Raw genomic sequence first — 18,628 nt, 5'->3', positions numbered from 1 at the left:
ACAAGGCTATCACAGGGGAACATATGGGGGTCGTGGGATTGCTACTCTTACTTCTGCCCTGCTGCTGGCAGGGGCGCTGCCTTCAAAGCTGGGCAGCCAGAGAGGAAGGCTGCTGCCTGGGCACCCAGGTCTAAAGCCAGAGCTACCGCCAGCAGCAGCAGTTTTACCACCTATTCTTCCCTACCCTCATCCTTAGAAATGGCTAAATCATTTTCATTGAAATGTCCCAAAAAAATTCACAGTGAATTAGAGATTAGAGGGAGGACACAGCCCTGGGGCAAGAGAAACTCAAGTCTGCAGGAGTAAAGGCAAGGAGCATCCTCAGTAGTTACTACCATTGCAGGGACTGTCAAATGCAGATATCATCAGACTACTTTCTACAGTTTGAATCTGGCCATTCTCTCCCTTGTGCTGACTGGTCTGTCCCCTAGCTCAGTCTTGTTCACCTCAGCCTCATTCCATCTGCCATGTGCTCCCCCTCCATTCTTCCCTCCCTTTTTAACACTGCCCTTATCTCCTTATGCTCTCCCTTCTGTCCCTTACTTTGTCTGTCAGCTTCGCTAACCCACTCTCCTAACAAGAACCCACTGCAGAGGTCTTTTTTTTTTTTTAAATTGTGCCAACACCACATTATTTGCAAATCATCCCTCAGTTCACTCTGCTTCTCAGTTCTATCCATTTTCCCAACCCCATGTCTGTCTTGTCTATTAAGACTTTAGGCTCTTTAGGCAAGGACTGTGTTACTCTATATGTACACTGCCTAGCACAGGGGTTCTCAACCTGAGGGTCTGGATCCCTCAGGGGGTTGCGAGGTTATTACGGGGGGGGGGGGGGAAGAGAGAGAGAGAGAGAGGTCGTGAGCGGTCAGCCTCCATCCCAAACCCCGCTTTGCCTCCAGCATTTATAATGGTGTTAAATATATTAAAAAGTGTTTTTAATTTACAAGGGGGAGGGTCACACTCAGAGCCTTGCTATGTGAAAGGGGTCACCAGTACAAAAGTTTGAGAACCACTGGCCTAGCACAATGTGACCCTGTTCTCAGCTGGTCCTTAGGCACTTCCATAATACAAATAATAAATAAAAATAAAAACATGGAAAGTTTCACCTCAATTGCTTAAATTCTGGCAGTGTTATAAACAACTGAAAATAGAAACTTATAATGAAGAGTGTTAGCATTAATTATGGGCATTGCTACCAACTCTGCCTATAATGGGGAACAGAAACCTGTGTAGATGCAAGCACAGACTCCATGATATGACAATAATAATTTAGCAACAGAATATGATATGTACCATTACTGAAATACTCCCTGAATTATTTCTTATGTTCACAAAGGAGAATAGAAGATAGACGCCAGAAGTGCCTATGGTTCAATAGGAAAGGGTCAGTGAATCTATATGAAAAACAAATAATTCAGTGACTCAGATGTACTACTACTAAGATCCTTGATCCAGCATCCACCCCAGGTGGCCAGGCCAGACTGTCTCCAGCTGAATTAGGCTCAGCAACCCCCATGTGCACCGAGGGCCTGAAGATACAAGCGTCTCCAAGATGGTGGAACCCTAGCCCTGAACTCATCCCTACCATAGGACACCTAAGGCATTGGGTTGTATGCCACCCCCACCACAAGCCCCACCCCCCCGCCCCCCAACACCGTTGCCCACAAGAATGGCCCCTTTCCCAGTGTCTGTAGAACTTCTGAATCCCTGGAAACAAAGGCTGGATTTTGGCCCTGAAACATAGCTCCTTTAAAACAGCAGATTTGGTCAAGTTAACGTAAAAGAAATATAAAGATATTATGAAGTTAGGGACAGAACAAACAATCAGTAAATATTCTCACTGGCCCTATGCTAAAAAATACACTGAACAAAACAAATGCAACACTTTGGTTACTAGTCAGAAGAACTCTAAACCTTTGGCCCAGTGCTTACTGGTAATAAGACAAAATATGTGGAATGCCTGTGACAGTGCACCTTCTCACAGTGGATATTTCCCTCATTCTTTGCAGTTTTCCCTTACATGCTTTATTCTAGACGCAGTCTTTCCAGTGCTACACAGAGCAGTACTTTTACTTCTGTGATCCATGAAGGAATGCATCAGTGGACCCAGCCCAAAATCAAAGAGGCAGATTCTTAGCTGATGTAAATTGTCATAGTTCTAATGGCGACTCCCTCCTTCCACTGGAACTACGACAATTTACGCCCTCTGATAATCTGTCCCATAATTTGTTTTTGCCTTTTTTTTTTTCCTGGCTACCTTATCACATTGCAAATTCAACGGCATACCAATTTCCTGCCCATTACCACCCACAGGCCTTTAAAACATTACTGCTTTCCATGGATCTCAAGCCAACTGAATATCTGTTTCTGATTATTATATCCTAGTTATATAAATCTGCATTTTTGTAGCTGAATCTCATTGTGTTATTTCCTAGTCATGTTTCTAACTTATCTTGTTTTATATCTGTCTACATATCTAATTCAACCCTTCTCTCCCCACATTTAACCTGCAGATTTAATTAACATGCTATTTTTCTGCATCCTAACTATTAAAGTTGTTATATTTACAGCTCTTTGGAATTTCATTGCAGAAGCACGCACGCTACACTAGAAACATTACATCTGGTCTTGGCAGACAATGATTCAGAAATAAATTTGAAATTTCACAGATATGTACTTTTGATAGCAAATATGGACACCACACCATGCTCTTCAAATGGTGAGTGAATAAAAGCTGTTTGCAGATAGAGCTGAATTCAACTCAGACTGTGAACATATCATTATAACAGTTTAAGTACTATAATTTGTTAAAATTTCCATGACTACTCTGTTTTCAAACAAGGGAGCTGTTGAATTGCTGATACACTTTATATTTTAACTCATGGAAATCAAACTAATATTTGAAACCTTGGTCCTTTCAAAAATTTAACATGAGGCTAGCTCATCAGTTCTTGAATCTAATAAAGCAGTCTTTGGGCTAGGTATTTTCCCTCCCCCCACTTTCCTTAAACATTTTATCCTAATTGCCAGGTTTTTTTAACCAGCTTCCTTCCCACCACACCATACCCTTCCATGCCAGCAGTACACCAGCATGATATTCCCTTTTGGCTGCCCAGTTTACCTCTAGTTTTCCATTTTTCTCCCTTAAAGAGCAACCCCTTCCTAGACCCTGTGTTCCCAGCTGCCCACTACTCTCATAACTTTCTTCTCTTCCCCCTCTCGCACGACTATAAGACCCTCCCAGAAGCACAACCCACTATGCCACCATCCTTTATTATTCAGCACATGCAGGTCAACAGGAAAAGATTTTCAGAATTTAGAACACACAAATGCCACTTTTGAAAACATCTTTTTGTAACAGAAGTCTACACATATCTACCCATTTTTAATAGAGGCAAATTTTTTCTTCAAAACAATCTTGAATAATCTTTGTGTGAAGTTCATAGTTCCAGAACATTCATACAATATTTTAGTATAATTCTTTCAACATCAGGACACCAAAAAAATACATTAACACTAACACAATTTTTTTTATATACACACTTTGCTCAACAAATAGGAAGCAAGTGATTTGTTGCTAAGAGGAGATTTCAGACAAAAACGTGATTAGAAGTCCAGTTAATTATGACTTTATTTAAACAAAAGACAGTTTAACGTTTTCATGCAACATACACACTTGGATCTTAAATAATCATGACAAACAGCAGAAGTAGTTAAGGAATGCTGCACTAATCATAGACCTTAGTGGATATACAAAAAGACTTAACATTATAGGTTATGTAAAGTAAAGAATATCTTAAATACTTTTCCAAAATACTGCAGCAGCCAAGACAGTGTTATGCCTTACAAGGGCATAGGAATGTAATTTAGAAGTCACACAGGAACTACCCATTTCCTTTAAAATCATTGCACAAGACAAAAGCAACATTCAACTTCACATACAGATTTTACACAGAATTTCTATGCAGTACCTTTACTTTTTATCCAAATAGCAAAAGTTATAAATTTCTTTGTTTGATAAACCTCAATTACATTTTTCCTTGATTTTACCTGTAGTAGCCATTTTATTTAAAAGAGGGCAGGTTTGGCACTTTTATACTGATGTCACCAATATTAATATTTCTTGGGATCTCTGGAAGATTCATATTCTTTACAGCTGACACAGCCCGGGCTGGGGCTCCTGCTAAACCAGCCTGTATACAGAAGTAAAGAAAAAAATACAACACAGGTGAAGCCTACAAGTAGTATAGACAGACAGACAACACTAACATTTAAATTGTTCCCATGGTTACGAGATTAGAAAGACCAGATGGTAGTTTGGGTTGGAATGAAATGGGTTATTTGGAAATACTAAGCCAGAAAGAGAAAACAGTTCACATGAAGTCTAAAATATTATGGAAACACGCTGTGTCAATTTGATGAAAAGTATATGGGAGTAGGGAAGGACCAGAGGAAACCTAGCTAAGTAATATGTAGGTTGTAAAACCACCACACTGAGATATAGCTGAAGCTAACATACAGTCTTTAACTTGTACTGATCCTAAAGCCACTTACATGATACATAATCTCAAATCATTCATTTGAGACCCCTGCAATTCCTAAGTATACCGGGACATTAACAGTCATAGCTTAATTTTATTGGCTTGCATCAAGTCAAACATTAAACAATTTTATTTTGTGTTAATTTCCTCTGCTCTAGTCTTTAATCAGTTAAAACCACTCATTAATACATCTGTAAAATAAAAACATTTTACAACTGATTTTATTCTAGTACTGCCATTTAGACAAAGTTGCTGCCTATGTACCAGGGACTAGACCCCCAGCTGGTGTAAACTGACGTAGCTCTGCAAACTTCTATGCAGCTACGCCAATTTACAGCGAACTAATGATCTGATCCCAAATCTGTATGAGGTGCAAAAAACCCATACAACTCCATTTTAAATGTGTTTGTACAGTAGCTGGTTTTCTAATGATTTATTCTAGTATTTCTTTTAAAAAGCAATGACTTTGAAAAATATATAATTTAGGATCAAAGGCACATATTTTTAGAACGGCACCACCACCAACAAAAATGTGTACATTCCAGTACTACAACTGCACACAATCACAGTAATTATGTGCATGCAATTCTGAAAAGCTGGGCCTAACATTTTCAATGGAATGCAAAACAAAGCATGAATCATTTGATTTTCTTCTGCCCACTTACTAAAGAAACTGATTTTTTCCCCCTTTAATATTTAAGGGGGGGAAATGTTCATGAGTTAAGTCTTTCTATGCCAAGCATTATTACCATGTAGATTTTTTGTATGGCCAAATGACAAGTTATATCCCCTGAAAACAAGGATTTGTAGTAGAAATACTGATTAAACAATTTCTAACTCAGAGCCCAATGGGATACAGAGAACCTCTCCCCATTATTAGTTTCTAAATACAGATGTTTCTAACTGAAAAGCATAAAGAATTATTTAACGATAGAAACTAGAATCAAATCTAGTGTACAGAAAAGCTAAAACTTATTTTAAAGACCAAAACATTTCCCCTTAATAAAACAACTCATTGCACATGTATGGTCAGGTGTAGAATGTGAAAACAAGACTGACTGTCTTGCTGAAACATACGTAGAATTATCTGTGTCCGTATTTCAGGTTTACAACACAAGAAAGAGACCCAAAAGCAGCTAGAGAGTTAGACAAACTGCTGGCTGCTCTCACTGATATATTACTTTTTTTTTAAAGTCTACACAATGGTTTTAAAAAGCAAAAGGTATTTGGAAAGATAGAAATTTAAATTTAATATTCTCTAAATTAAGAACATTAAAAATGTGTCTACTGAGGCTTAACATAGTGCTTAATACATTAGCAATTTTTTAAAATTAAAGTTTACCTAGGCAATTCTCAAAACTAACGGTCTTAGACAGCAATATTCCTGTATAATATTTATACTTGGGGGAATTAAGTAATGCAACTAATATAAACAAACGGCAAGAAAAAAATATATAAAAGCTATTCCAATAAACAAAAGATTAAACCTTCAGAGATGGAAGGTATCTAAGGTTTTATTATAAACTGGTAAGGACCCTGAATTCTGAGTAAGCAACATGGCAAAAAAGAATGGTGGTCTTCTGGAGACATCTGACTCATACTTGCTCATAACAGCATTTTCTGTAATTAATTACTGCTCAAAGTACAGTGTCTACATGTAATGTATAATGGTTTAAAAAGAAAGTTTGTAGTATTTACAGTAATTGGGCTAAGGCGCATGTGACATCTGTGGTATCAGCTTGCGGTGAACAAAAACCCCACAGATATGCAACAATTCATTAGATATTGCTAAGCAATATCCAGATTTAAAGACGGAGTACAAAGTGGAACAGTATTTTTGATTTCTACTGCTCCTTTACAAGGACTAAAGTTGATCTAAGATTTTCCCCAACCCTATACAATTTTGTTTTTATACAAAAGAGCCAGAAAAACATAAGATGAAATCCTCACTACTTCTCTGGACTTTTTATGTGCCGTGGAAGGGTTAGTGCAGTGCAAATGGGCTCTTAAAGTTTCAGATCCAGCCACAGGAGGAGCAGGGCTGAGGCAGACAGCTGTGAGTCTGTCTTCTGAGGACCCCTCACAAACACTGGCATAAGAGGCATTCCAGGGATGAGAAGGGCATATCAGGGGTGGCACTGCAACACTAGAGATTCCGGGCAGTGCTTCAGCACCCAGGCAGCCAGGCCATGCTGCTGTAACTTAAACAGTGCCCCACCCCCACCATGGCTGTCTGGGGAGCATGAAGTACCCCAGAACTGGGAAAGCTTGAAGCCACTTCATGGGCTGAGGCACAGTACAGAACCTCACTCAAAAAGAATATCAGAAGTACTGGATCCTGACTTCCCTCTTGTAGCTGGAAAACTGTCACCATCATCTCAACTCCATGAAAGAGGAAGTTAGGACCTGGTATTACTAATATAAAAACTCACAAATAGAAATTTAAAAAAAAAACTTGAGGCTCACTTTATACATCATAAAAGAGCACTGCCAAGCACAGCACTACTTTTTTTGTGGTTCACCTTTAAAAAAAATATATAATGCAATAATATAATGCAACAAGAAATTGATTTTAAAACCTCCTTTTGGATTTGAGAGTCTTGAAACATCTGTATTAATACACAAATAACTGTTCAGAAAGTTTTATAAGATACCAAAAAAAATGTGAATTTCCTCCTCTAACTTGATTTCTCTCACTTTTAAATACAATATTCAATCACAGGAGAAAAATCCTTTGCGGAATTCCAAGAATAGGACAATGTAAACTGTTTTCCATACAGAAGATGTAAATACTGCTAAAGCAGCAACAAAAGCAATGAATTATACAATTTAAAACTTAAACAATGGGAAACCAGCAAAGTACTATAAATAATGCACGTGGTCCACATAGACAGACATGGGTGGCAATTTAAAACACAAATGTCTTTCTAGGTGACTAGGATGGAGATCCCATACCCTAATTTACTGCAGATTAGGGTTCAGGCAAAAACTTACCCTAATTTAATGAAGGATCATTTTTCTTTTTTGAATGGACAAATAAAAACTTGAACATAATTGGTCATTATTTTTACCTACCTGTAGCTATCCTCTTTACACAGACTTACAGTCCCTGACTCCCACCCCAAGAAAATGAAGACACAATTGAGAATTATTTAAAATACCATGACTGACACCCAAAAAATAAAATAAAAATGAAAAAAATAAAATAAAAAACACACTTTTAACTAAACTTCATCTACGATGATTTTGGCTTAAAATCAAAGAATATCCTTCATAGAAGGCCGATGGCATTTCAGATTCACTTGCAGGCAGAAAAGGGGCAAACAGTTTCCAGAGTAAAAGATAAGGATTCATCTTCATACACTGGAGCGTAGACATTCTCAAGCCACCATACCCTTTTCTCCTAAAGTCCTCCTCTTTATTAAATGATTTTGTGATTTGACATATGTAGCATTTACATACTGCAATGCCCTTTTAGCACAACCATTCTCACAATTTTATAAGCACAAGAAAAAGTCATACAGTACTTCTAAGACACTGAACAGATTTTTAGATGACGAGGTCTAAAAAACATCTGACTAAAGGTATTACAGTAACAAAAAAAAGTAATCCACAGTAAAAGTAGTTTGTGTTTGTATTAGGTTATTATATATTGAATGCATCAGCAGACTTATCAATGTTTAGTATGTCAAGTAGTAAACTGGTGATCAATTCTGCTATTTTTCTGTAATTCCTGCTACCAAGAGTAAATTTAATTTATAAAAGAAAAGAGGAATCACAAGAAATACTTCAAATTCAATTTGTTCATAAAAGGTTTGCTGCAGGTACCTGATGAGAAAGTAGTTACTGTAATATTGCACAGTATAGCTTTCAACTACTTTTAGTATTCAATACTTTAGCAGAAAAGTTAGGGTGGCGAAGGAAAAATTATAACACTTTAAAAAACTAAGTGGCAAGCCTTGATCATGCAGTGAATTATGAAGGTTCACAGCAAGCAAAATGATCTAAGCAAGTGAAAATGAAATTTCTCAAGCATGTTCATGAAGTTTTAGAAGTACGGTATGAACTTGCATATAGCTGTTATTACAATGAACCAAACACCATATTTTTCCCCCTAGCTGCTTTGTATTCTCCATTTCACTGTTAAAAAATGTTGTACACTAATCCTGAAACACCTGATATGTTAATGTTTTATTCACAGCCACTGCAAGAATGTTTGTAAACCTGATAGTATACTTAAAGGCTTGTGGCTTCAACATGAATTATCAATGCCACATAAGAAACTTTAAATAATGACTGTTTTGCTTAAGATCAAAGCTAGCACATTCCGTTGAGTAGCACAAATAGAAAATGTTCTTCTATTTATCAAATGAGAAATTTCAGTTCACTTAAATTCTAAATATGTTAGGTATAATTTGAGGTCATTATTTTGTTAATATGGTAGTTATATGTCACAATATTCTTTCCTGATAATCCTGGGATAATGTGTTACATGAAGATAACCCTAGAAATGTTGATTTTATTCACATTTTTAAAAAGATCTCAAGTATACAGGAACAGATTACTGGTGCTTTTGCAAGTTTAGGTAATATTCATGTACGCTTCTTACTAGACAAATGGATAAATATTTAGGCTGCCCTCCCAACAGCTCCACAAGAAGCTAGCTGTTAGTAAAAAGGAGGTACACAAATATGCAGCTTACTTGAAAATGAATTAATGAAGGCTGAAACCCTGCTAGAGAAACTGGTCTTTTCCATATGTATTGGAATGTACTTGGATATCACTGCTGCTAGTGTTTTATATCAACTCCTCCTCCCAGAAGAAGTATGATTTCAAAGCAGCAGGGTTATGAATAGGATGAAAGGATGCAGTACAGAATATAAAGGAATGATCATGTTCTCTGCTCATGAGGTTAGATAAATGAACAGAATTAGAGAAAAAACAAAATGAAGTCTGAAGGTATATCAAAATGAGGCCAAACAGATAGAAGACTTAGACATACTCTTAGAAATTTCAAGCACTTGAATCACAAAGATAGTAATGGATGGGAATGATTTTTTGTTTGATTGGTTTTTTTCTTTAAATTGCCAGACCCAAAAATAAAAAACAGAACATGTGAACACAACAGAAAACAAAAAAAGTAGCAATATGCTAAAAACTATTGAAAAATTAGCTCCTCTTTCTTACATAGTGAAATACGTCTTATTTTCAGTGACTTGAGGAGGCAGAAATGAGGGTGGTAATTTGTTTGGATTACTTCCTTCATATAATACAAGAAGTTTCAAATTCAAGTAAAACATGTTCTTATCATATAAAATATTTTTACACTAAGCCTTTAAAATGAAGAATAGTAAAACCTGACTTTAGATAAGCTATACTTGTTAAATCTGCTTTTTAAAATGGGAAGATATACTACTTGCATAGTCTATTCTTTATCCAAGAAAGAGTCTCTTAAAAGAGAATAGCAAAATTATTTACAACCCAATGGATTTGAAATTCCAATTACAAAAGAAAAAAAATAAAATAAGTGGAGCTGATTTTTTTTTTAAAGAATATTTCATTTCAAAGGTAGTCTACAACTAATGCACACTGACATTCAAATTACTGTGTTGTACTTAATGTTTCAAATAACCAGAGTCAAAGGGGCAGTCGGCACATTCTGAACTTAAAATGTACACTCTCTCGTCCATTTCCAAATTATTTTGTTCATATCAGTCTTGGATCACTGGCTGTTGCTCCACAAGACTCCCTGTGAAAATTCCAGGGTGTCTCCTAAAGAAGGAGCAAATGATCCACAATTGCTCTGGACATCAGCACTTGCAAAAGGAGAAAAATATACAGTTGAAGTTCATTATGTGCCGACTATCCTTTGACCCTGTTTGTTAGTGACATTCAGCACAATAATGTCAACCTTAAAAAGCCAATTATAACATCTGTAGGTCACCTTTACATTTCACGGCAATAATTTTAAAGTCTATGGATTATTCAGTATTTACTTGGGATCAAACTTTTAAAACAAATATGCTTTGTTGTTTATCTGCAACCTGTTCTAAAATTTCACTCCAATACAAGAGCATAAAGGTTCTGATTTTTAATTTGAAATACTGAGTTTGGAAGCTGTACCATTAGAGCTAACACTAACTATTCTAAGGCTCTCATGGGCAGAATGTTCCTGACCACACACTTAGAGTTTAAGTTTTTCAATCATGTGACACTGCACTAGTAATGTCAGCTATTTGTGTGCTCAACTGTTATTCAGATTCATATTTTTTTAATTCCAAAAATATCCATAATTTTTCTTATTTAAATGCTGACATAAAAAACCCAAAGTTAAATTCTACAATGTAGGAAGAAAAAACATTAAAATAAAGAACATATGAAGTAAATGACAAGCTAGTAAAATACACTACGGCCAATAAAAGATGAGGGAACTACAAGAAGAAACTAGCACAAAAAGTAGGCTACAAGGACTGGCATGGGTATATTAACACATAATTTTTGAGTCTGGCCTAAATAATTTATTGCCTTTGACATCATTTTGCTTTCCCTTTTTGTTAAAAATACATTTTTTTCTCAAAGTCAGCAATACCTGTGTCTACCTGTCCTGTCTGGGAGACTGAAAGATAAAGGTCTGTAAGAGAGAAGAATGGAAAGAGCTAGAAAAGATCAGGTGGTTTGGAAAAATGAGGTCCGACTTAAAAGTAAGACTAAATTCACACCCAGCTGAACACACCAAATAGAACACAAGTAGCCAGTTTTAGCTGTGGACCTGATAGCATCCCAATGATCTTCTCCCAACCTTCCCTCCCTTAATCCCAAATCACAGTCATGTTTTTGATTCAGAGGGATTGACCAGGAATCGATTCAGGGACCAACAATGCTGCTCCTTAGTCACATGTGTCAGTGATGAAGCACATGGGACACATTTCCCCTCCCTCCAGAAAGGGGCATATTGCCTCAGTACCATACTCATATTCTCATAGTCCAGGTGACAAAAGAGTAGAGCCATAAATCAAACCTGGGACTCCATCACAACAATGCAACGCGCTACTATTCTGCCAAGGGCCCTGGGTAAGCAGCCTTTGGTTTGACAAAGGAATTTGTTACTTACATTTGTGAATGCAATAAACAGATGTTTAATTCTTCATGTTAAATTTCAACCGAAGTCCAATTAAAAAATTTTAACAGCTTAACTGTTCAAATGTTTATGACATACAACAGTAAGGCAAACAAAGTCTACATATAATCATCTTGCATTTTGGTCTATTGAAACTGAACCCAAAATATACCACACCTATCCACCCCACTTTATATTAAAATTTAAGTGAAATGTAGTAATTTCTGAAGATGTAGGCTAAATAAATTTAGTGCAATTTGCCATTTTAGCTGCAAAAGGAAATGCAGCTCATTCTTCATACAATTACTTTCTGGATCCAAGCATTTCTAATAGATAGGAACCATACTAAAGTCAAGAGCTGTAAAGTGTTTGGAAGCCTTGGTAATCTTATGAGTATGAAGTACAGATCCTATTGAAAACAGCCTCTGGAGAGCTCTTGTTCATTTATTTCTAATATTGTTTCAATCATAGGTTATCAAAATGACAAGATCCACTGATTTCTAAAAGTCTTCTGCTACAAAATATATCATGTGGATACATGTTTCAATTTAAGGTTTGTATCTTGTCAGTTCACCTTTGGGAAAATGAGCTGAGACACAATAACTTTAGTCAAAAAGGACAAAGAAGAAGAAATTGTGATCTGGGAATAAATGAAGATTAGGTATACATGTAACAAATGACTAATGAATTAACTGAGTAAACATTCACCATGGACTCTAGAGTATCATAATATTACATTAACTGTCAGAGCTGAAAAAGAAACAGTAACTGTACTCAAAATCTGCATTAATGAAGAGCAGATTGTGAAGCTATCCACTCCATCCCAGTCACCAAGTATTTCAATTTACTACTACTATAAATTTACCTTCTATAATTCATTGCTCTATACAACAGGCAAAATTGCTATGTGGCTGATATATGGAGCCAAACTTCCTATGAGCCAAATTAATTACTTGTTTGTATTTTTCTAGCAATTAGCTTTGTATTTCAGGCATCATATTAAGAAAAAGGTAGTTAACTTGCAGATGAGGTAGTGGGAAACAATAATTAATAGGGCTCACTGCACTCAACTGACAGATTTGAGGTGAGTAATCAAAAGACTGTTCTCTAGCTGATTTAGCAACAGAATTAACAAGTTAGTAAATAAATACCTTAACTAGTGTTTTTAGGCAGATCTTAAAGAAGTTTTTCAAACACCATGGCATAGTAATCTTAAGAAATGATGCCTCTTACACCTTAGGTTACTGTCTTGCTGTACCCATCATAGAAAAATATGTAAACAAGTTACTCAGATAGATCTTACCTTATTTTATAAGGGGGGGGGGGGAAGCAAACATTTACCTCCAAGATCAATACTTTGTCAGAAAGTTAAACAGGCATCTTGGGCATCTTATTAAAATATTATCATTTATTCAGTCTGGGCATACACTGGCATAAACAGTATCATATCATTGTCAATTTGTGTGTTTCTCACAGTCAATGCTGTGCTGCTTCTTGAAGTGACTAAGAAATGGTGCAAAATGGAAAATCACAGGCAGACAGACAGACTGAAAGGGCTGCTATGCCAGATTACGAATTAGGAATAACAATATAAATGGCTGGACATAACATAGCTTCAGATCTCATTTCTCACTTAATTTGGTAGATGTAATAAAAATATTTGTTTAAATGGAAACTATTAAATTTGCAGTGTTTTCCCAATTTGAACAATAGCAATGAGCTTCCAGAAAATGATAAATTGGTCAGACGCAGGATTATCGCCTCTCACAAACACGGATCAGCCAAGGAGGTTTAGCTAACATATTGCTGGTTTACTGGTTTACACTGCAAGTGACACAATATAGAAAGATCATAACATTTGATGTCACAGTTATATTACTTCAAGCATTCTCCGCACTGCAAATTAAATTCAGCAGTACTAAACTAAGCCAATTAGATATCAGGTTCTGCAGAATTTAACACTTGGCATTGACTTTATTTAAACTACAGTTATATCCTGTCAGTGAATTGGTGATATCCATTAAGTTTAAATTTGAGCATATCTGCCTACTCAAATTTATCTGGCCATTTTACATACAGAATGCAGTCTTCCTATTTGAAGGTACACTGAAGACCAAATCTTAGGGTTTTTCTGCATGAACAGTTAAGACTGTGGCAAACTGAATAGTAGAATCTACCCCGCACTTGCCTACTGCAGTCTCACTGTCCATGTGCGGCCTGCTGACATGCATGCCTGAACAGTTCATTACTGCGCTTTAATCTATATTCCTCTTTGAAATGGGACTAGTTCAAAGTGCTCTAACAAACTGTTAGATGCACAAATGCGCACAAATAGTGAGACTATGGCAGGGTTGTGTGGGGTAGCTTCAGATCCAAGGTTCTGCAGTTTAATTGTTCATGTAGACAAGCTCTTATCACTGCAAATAATGGCAAAACTCCCATCTGTTAAATGGGACCAGGATTGGGCTTTAAATGCATAATTACCCTCCCACTTCCACCCCAGTTTATCATTTTATGTTGCGGTATTACTATGACACCAAATACACTACCACTTATTTAACACTTTACAAGCTTGTTAGGAGACAGGTATATATATTTTTTCCCTTAAGTTCTACAGCCAGTATTGGGTTCCATCATGAAGAAAAAAAAACCCAAGAAGCCAGAGGTCTTGAGAGAAAGAAATTTAAAGGACTATCAGTGCACACTGATACCAATGGCAGATGTGGCTTTGTTTGATAAAAGTAACAAAAGAATAATTAGCTACTATTCTATGCAATTATCACAGAAGATGAAATGTATCACATACTAAATGTGCATTGTAAATTTTTAGCACTATAAGCAAGCAGCTGTATACAGGATGGTATTGAAGGACAAACAGCAAAGGTTGCATATCATGCAGATATTATGATCATGCTTTAAGTTAAAGCTCATTATAGAGTCTCAGCCTTACCTCAGATTTCTCCAGTTTATTTTGTGCATCAATTTGAGTGACAATTTCATTCATGTTGGTCTCCAAAACCATTCCACCCATGACCATTTCAGCCAGAATATTATGGACCTAAGAAAGATCACAAAAGAAGATGTATTTTAAATCAGCAAAATACTGTCTGAGTGTCAAGGTGCCAACTACACTACTTACAGAAAATTTATATTTCTGGGTAATATCTAAACAGCCTTTTAAAATTTTAGGGTTCAGAAAAAGTTGATGAGTCCAAAGTCCACACAGCAAGATTGTCAGCACTGCCTGTTTGACGATTAACACTGGAATAAGTGGGAACACTAGTCTCCATTCCTTTAGTCTTTTCTGCAGAGACTGCCAACAAGGGTGCCAATTAATACCGGGTACACTAACATTTTTAAGATGGGAGCATTTATGGGATTAAAAACATTGCTCAGAAACATACATAAGAGCAATTAGCACCTTGGACAGGCAGTTCTTTGGTATGAAATAAAAAAGAAATCAGTTTAAGCCAAAAGAACCAGATAACTTTCATTCCGTAACAAACCAGGCAGGATTCAGGGAAGTAGACTTCAGCTAGACAAGGAGGTTGAATTAATATCTTTTATTGGATCAACTTCTGTTGGTGAGAAAGAGAAGATTTAGAGCCACACAGAGCTCTTCTTCACGTCTGGGAAGCAAAAGAGCAAAATGCAAGGTGGAACAGATTGTTTAGCATAAGTAGTTAGCACACATTGTAAAGGACCATTCAAGGTGAAGTGGCCCTTTAACACCTCTGCAGTCATAAAACAAAAAGAGGGGGGTTCGTGGGTTACAGATTATTGTAGTAAGCCATAAATCCAGTGTCTCTGTTCAGTACATGATTTTTAGAGTCTAGTAATGAATTTAAACTTCCAGGCTTGTCTTTTGATAGTGTTGTGCACATTTCCTTTGAAGATGAGGACTGATAGGTCAGACAGAGTGATTGCTTTGTGAGAAGTGTTTGCCCACAGGTGACAAGTTGTTTTTTGTCTTTTATCATTTTCCTGTGTGAGTACGCTCAAGCACGCAATGATTGTCTGGTTTCTGGGGCATTCAATGGACTGGATGAGGCACATCACGTGCTGTCAAACACAAGTAGGAGCCGTGGAAGGTGTGTTGTGTGTGGGGGGTGCCAATCATCGCAGCAATGGAGATATATCTGCAGGTTTTGTATCTGTTGTTCTGACAGGACCTGAAGCTACTTTGAATTGATGTGTCCCAGTCTGTGGGGAGCTTGCTTTTGATGATGAATGCGGAGAGGCCAGGGGGCTGCCTCAAGGTCAGAAGTGGGAGTTCAGGAAAGGCCTCCCACAGGATGGGGTACCCATTGAATAAGGGTTGTAACTATTAGAGGATACCCAGCATGGGCTCCAGTATGGGGTGGTAGGCGACAACCAGGGACATGTGGTCAGAGGGGGTCTTATCTCTGTATTGAAGCAGGCTCTCTCAGGGCATTTGGGTGGCCCATTCCATGACATGATCCACTTCTTTGGTGGAGTGTCCTCGTCAGGCAAAGGCAGCCCTAAATGTGTCAAGATGTACATCCTGGAGCACATCTCCTTGGAGCTCACTCTGTGGCATCACAGATTTCTTGGTGTGCTTGGGGTGGCCACTGCATCCATGAAGGTAGGCATTGTGTTCTGTGGGATTTTTGTATACAGTTGTCTACACGGCTCTACTGCTGAAGTCAACTGTGGTGTCCAGGAAGTTGATGCTAGTGTGGGAGTGTTCCAGAGAGAGTTTAATGGATGAATGATGGTTGTTGATGTTGTGGTAGAAATCTATGAGGGAGTTTACATATCAGTGATGTATTTCACATATATTATTGGTTTCATGGTGCATTGGTGCAGAATATCTTCTTCAAGGAGGTCCATGAAGAGGTTGGCATATTGGGGAACCACCCTAGTACCCATGGCTGTTCCCATGGTTTGAAAAAAAAAAAATTAAAAGTTGTTGTATGTTGTATATAAAATTGTCATGAGTGAGGATGAAATGGATGAGTTTGGCAATGTATTTGGAGCTAGATATGAGGATTGTCCATTGTCTTGTAAATATTTGAGGCAGAAAATTATGCCACCATTGTGTATAGGCAAATGACATCCATGGTGGCAAGGATGATGTACTTACCGAGGTTAATATTGCTGAGTTTGTGGAGGAGAAAGCTGGCCCTTTGTGGGGTGAGTGGTTTGAGGTCAGTTTCTATGAACCCTGATATTCCATTAGTAAAAGTGTCATAGCCAGATATAATGGATTTATCCAGGTTCCCTTGTTTGGGTATCTTGGGAAGCATGTAGATCTCTTGAATGGGTTTGTGGGGGATGAGTTTGTAGACTCTCTCTTGGTGTTGTCTGGGGAAGGTTTTGAGGATATCCTTAATCTCCTGGGTAAACTGTGGTGTGGGGTTGTCTTTGAGTTCTTTATCATAGGTTGTGCCGGAGAGTAGTCAGCTGGCCTTGTTAATATAGTCCTCACGGTTGAGGACTACAATGGCATCCCCTTTGTCTGCTAGTTTGATCATTATCTGGTCGTTAGATTTCAGGGACTGTATGGCCGTCCTCTTGGCAGTGGAGAGATTATGGTGGAACTGATGTTTGTTAAAGATTTCATAGTCAATTTTCTTCCTGAAGCATATTTTCTCTCTAATATCCTGGGACTGAAACAGCTACAACTACGCCTGCAGACTTTAGATGTTCAGTCTAATCCTAGAACATATCTGACTAAAGATTGTTCTTGCCCTCCTAACCCCACAAAATAGTTTACTACTGGATTCAAGGTAACTCTTTTCTTCTTGAGAGATTGCCAAACCATTACTTTGCAAGAGTTGGTTTGGGTGATAATTAAATGGAAAACTGATCAAGCTTCTTTAGAAATGAAAACTTACGGAAATAAATCTATCAAAATGAAGTTCAGTGCCATTGCTGTACTCTGTTCACCTTTAAATTCATCTTATGGCATTTGTTTCCTGAAGTCATTCATTTATGTGAAACACGTACTTAAGAGAAAATTGTCTATTGCAGATGCTTTAACAACTTCTAGATCAAAAGTTACATTTCCCAACATGATATCCTTCAAAAAGACTCATACAGAAAATTTAACTTTTGTGGTCTGCAACTGCTACAATGCTACATTTACTAATAATTTTCATTTTTTAAAAAAGTATACTTATTTACTGTTAACATTGCTAATTCCCAAGAGAGTCTGAATTTTCAGATTGTCCCAGGTATTATAAATCAAATAATTTTGTGCCTTTCCAGTAAGCATTTTCAAGGTACTGTCTGAAACACAGTTTAAGTGGGTGTAACACACCATCTAAGTAGTGTGGCCTACTCTCTTCCCCAATTTAAGACAAAGATATTCTAAGTGCTTGTGAAAATTTGATTACATTCTCAGAAGTGGATAAGTAATACAACAGATGTAGGTTCAGTGAACTTGAACCATAAAAACTGTAACTACGTGGGATGTTTAAAAAACGAGGGAAGACCCAGTGGGGGGAAAAGCCTGACCTATTCATTGCTTTTCTTTGCTTCAATTTAGAAAATTCACCTGGTGAAAACATTCCAGAATATGTATTTAAAACATTTACCATACATGTAGCTGCAAAGATGTAGGAGGCAGTTTCAAAAAGAGTAAAATTGCCAACAAAATCATCTTAATAGTTCAAAAATAAAAGCAATTTTGAAGATGAAACTGTTGATGAAAAACATTTAAATCTCTGAGCCCTAAATTGTGGAATCTTCCCACTATTACTACATCAACAATTCTTTGAGTTATCCACATTGATTCACATGTAGTCTATGCTTATGTCCTTGTTTCAGGAAAAATACTTTCCATACGCGAATTAATCTTGGCCATATATTTAGTAATGTGCAGTATTTCAACCCCATAGTAATTGTAAGACAACCAACATTTGATAACATTTGCAGAGAGTTAAAGAGTGTGATCTGAAAGCAATTTGGCACATCAAAGCATGTTTCTTTCAACATTTTGGCTA

General features: G+C 37.1%; 1 protein-coding gene across 2 annotated transcripts in view; it reads right to left on the bottom strand.

Moving 5' to 3' along the window:
• Positions 1-3,612: 3,612 nt before the first annotated feature.
• AP3S1 (adaptor related protein complex 3 subunit sigma 1) overlaps positions 3,613-18,628 on the bottom strand; it is a 41,187-nt gene continuing 26,171 nt past the window's right edge. The window contains exons 5-7 of one of the 2 annotated variants that reach the window (XM_005300139.5): positions 14,608-14,715; positions 11,130-11,171; positions 3,613-4,192 (exon numbers count right to left, since the gene is read on the bottom strand). In XM_005300139.5, the coding sequence (XP_005300196.1) occupies positions 11,136-11,171; positions 14,608-14,715 (144 nt within the window). In that variant the 3' untranslated portion in view covers positions 3,613-4,192; positions 11,130-11,135. The remainder of the gene's footprint in view (positions 4,193-11,129; positions 11,172-14,607; positions 14,716-18,628) is intronic. The other variant, XM_005300138.5, reaches the window with a different exon arrangement.

The sequence above is a fragment of the Chrysemys picta genome, chromosome 6, assembly GCF_011386835.1.
Source record: "Chrysemys picta bellii isolate R12L10 chromosome 6, ASM1138683v2, whole genome shotgun sequence".
Lineage (NCBI taxonomy): Eukaryota > Metazoa > Chordata > Testudines > Emydidae > Chrysemys > Chrysemys picta.
This window is presented reverse-complemented; position numbering and strand designations above follow the sequence as displayed.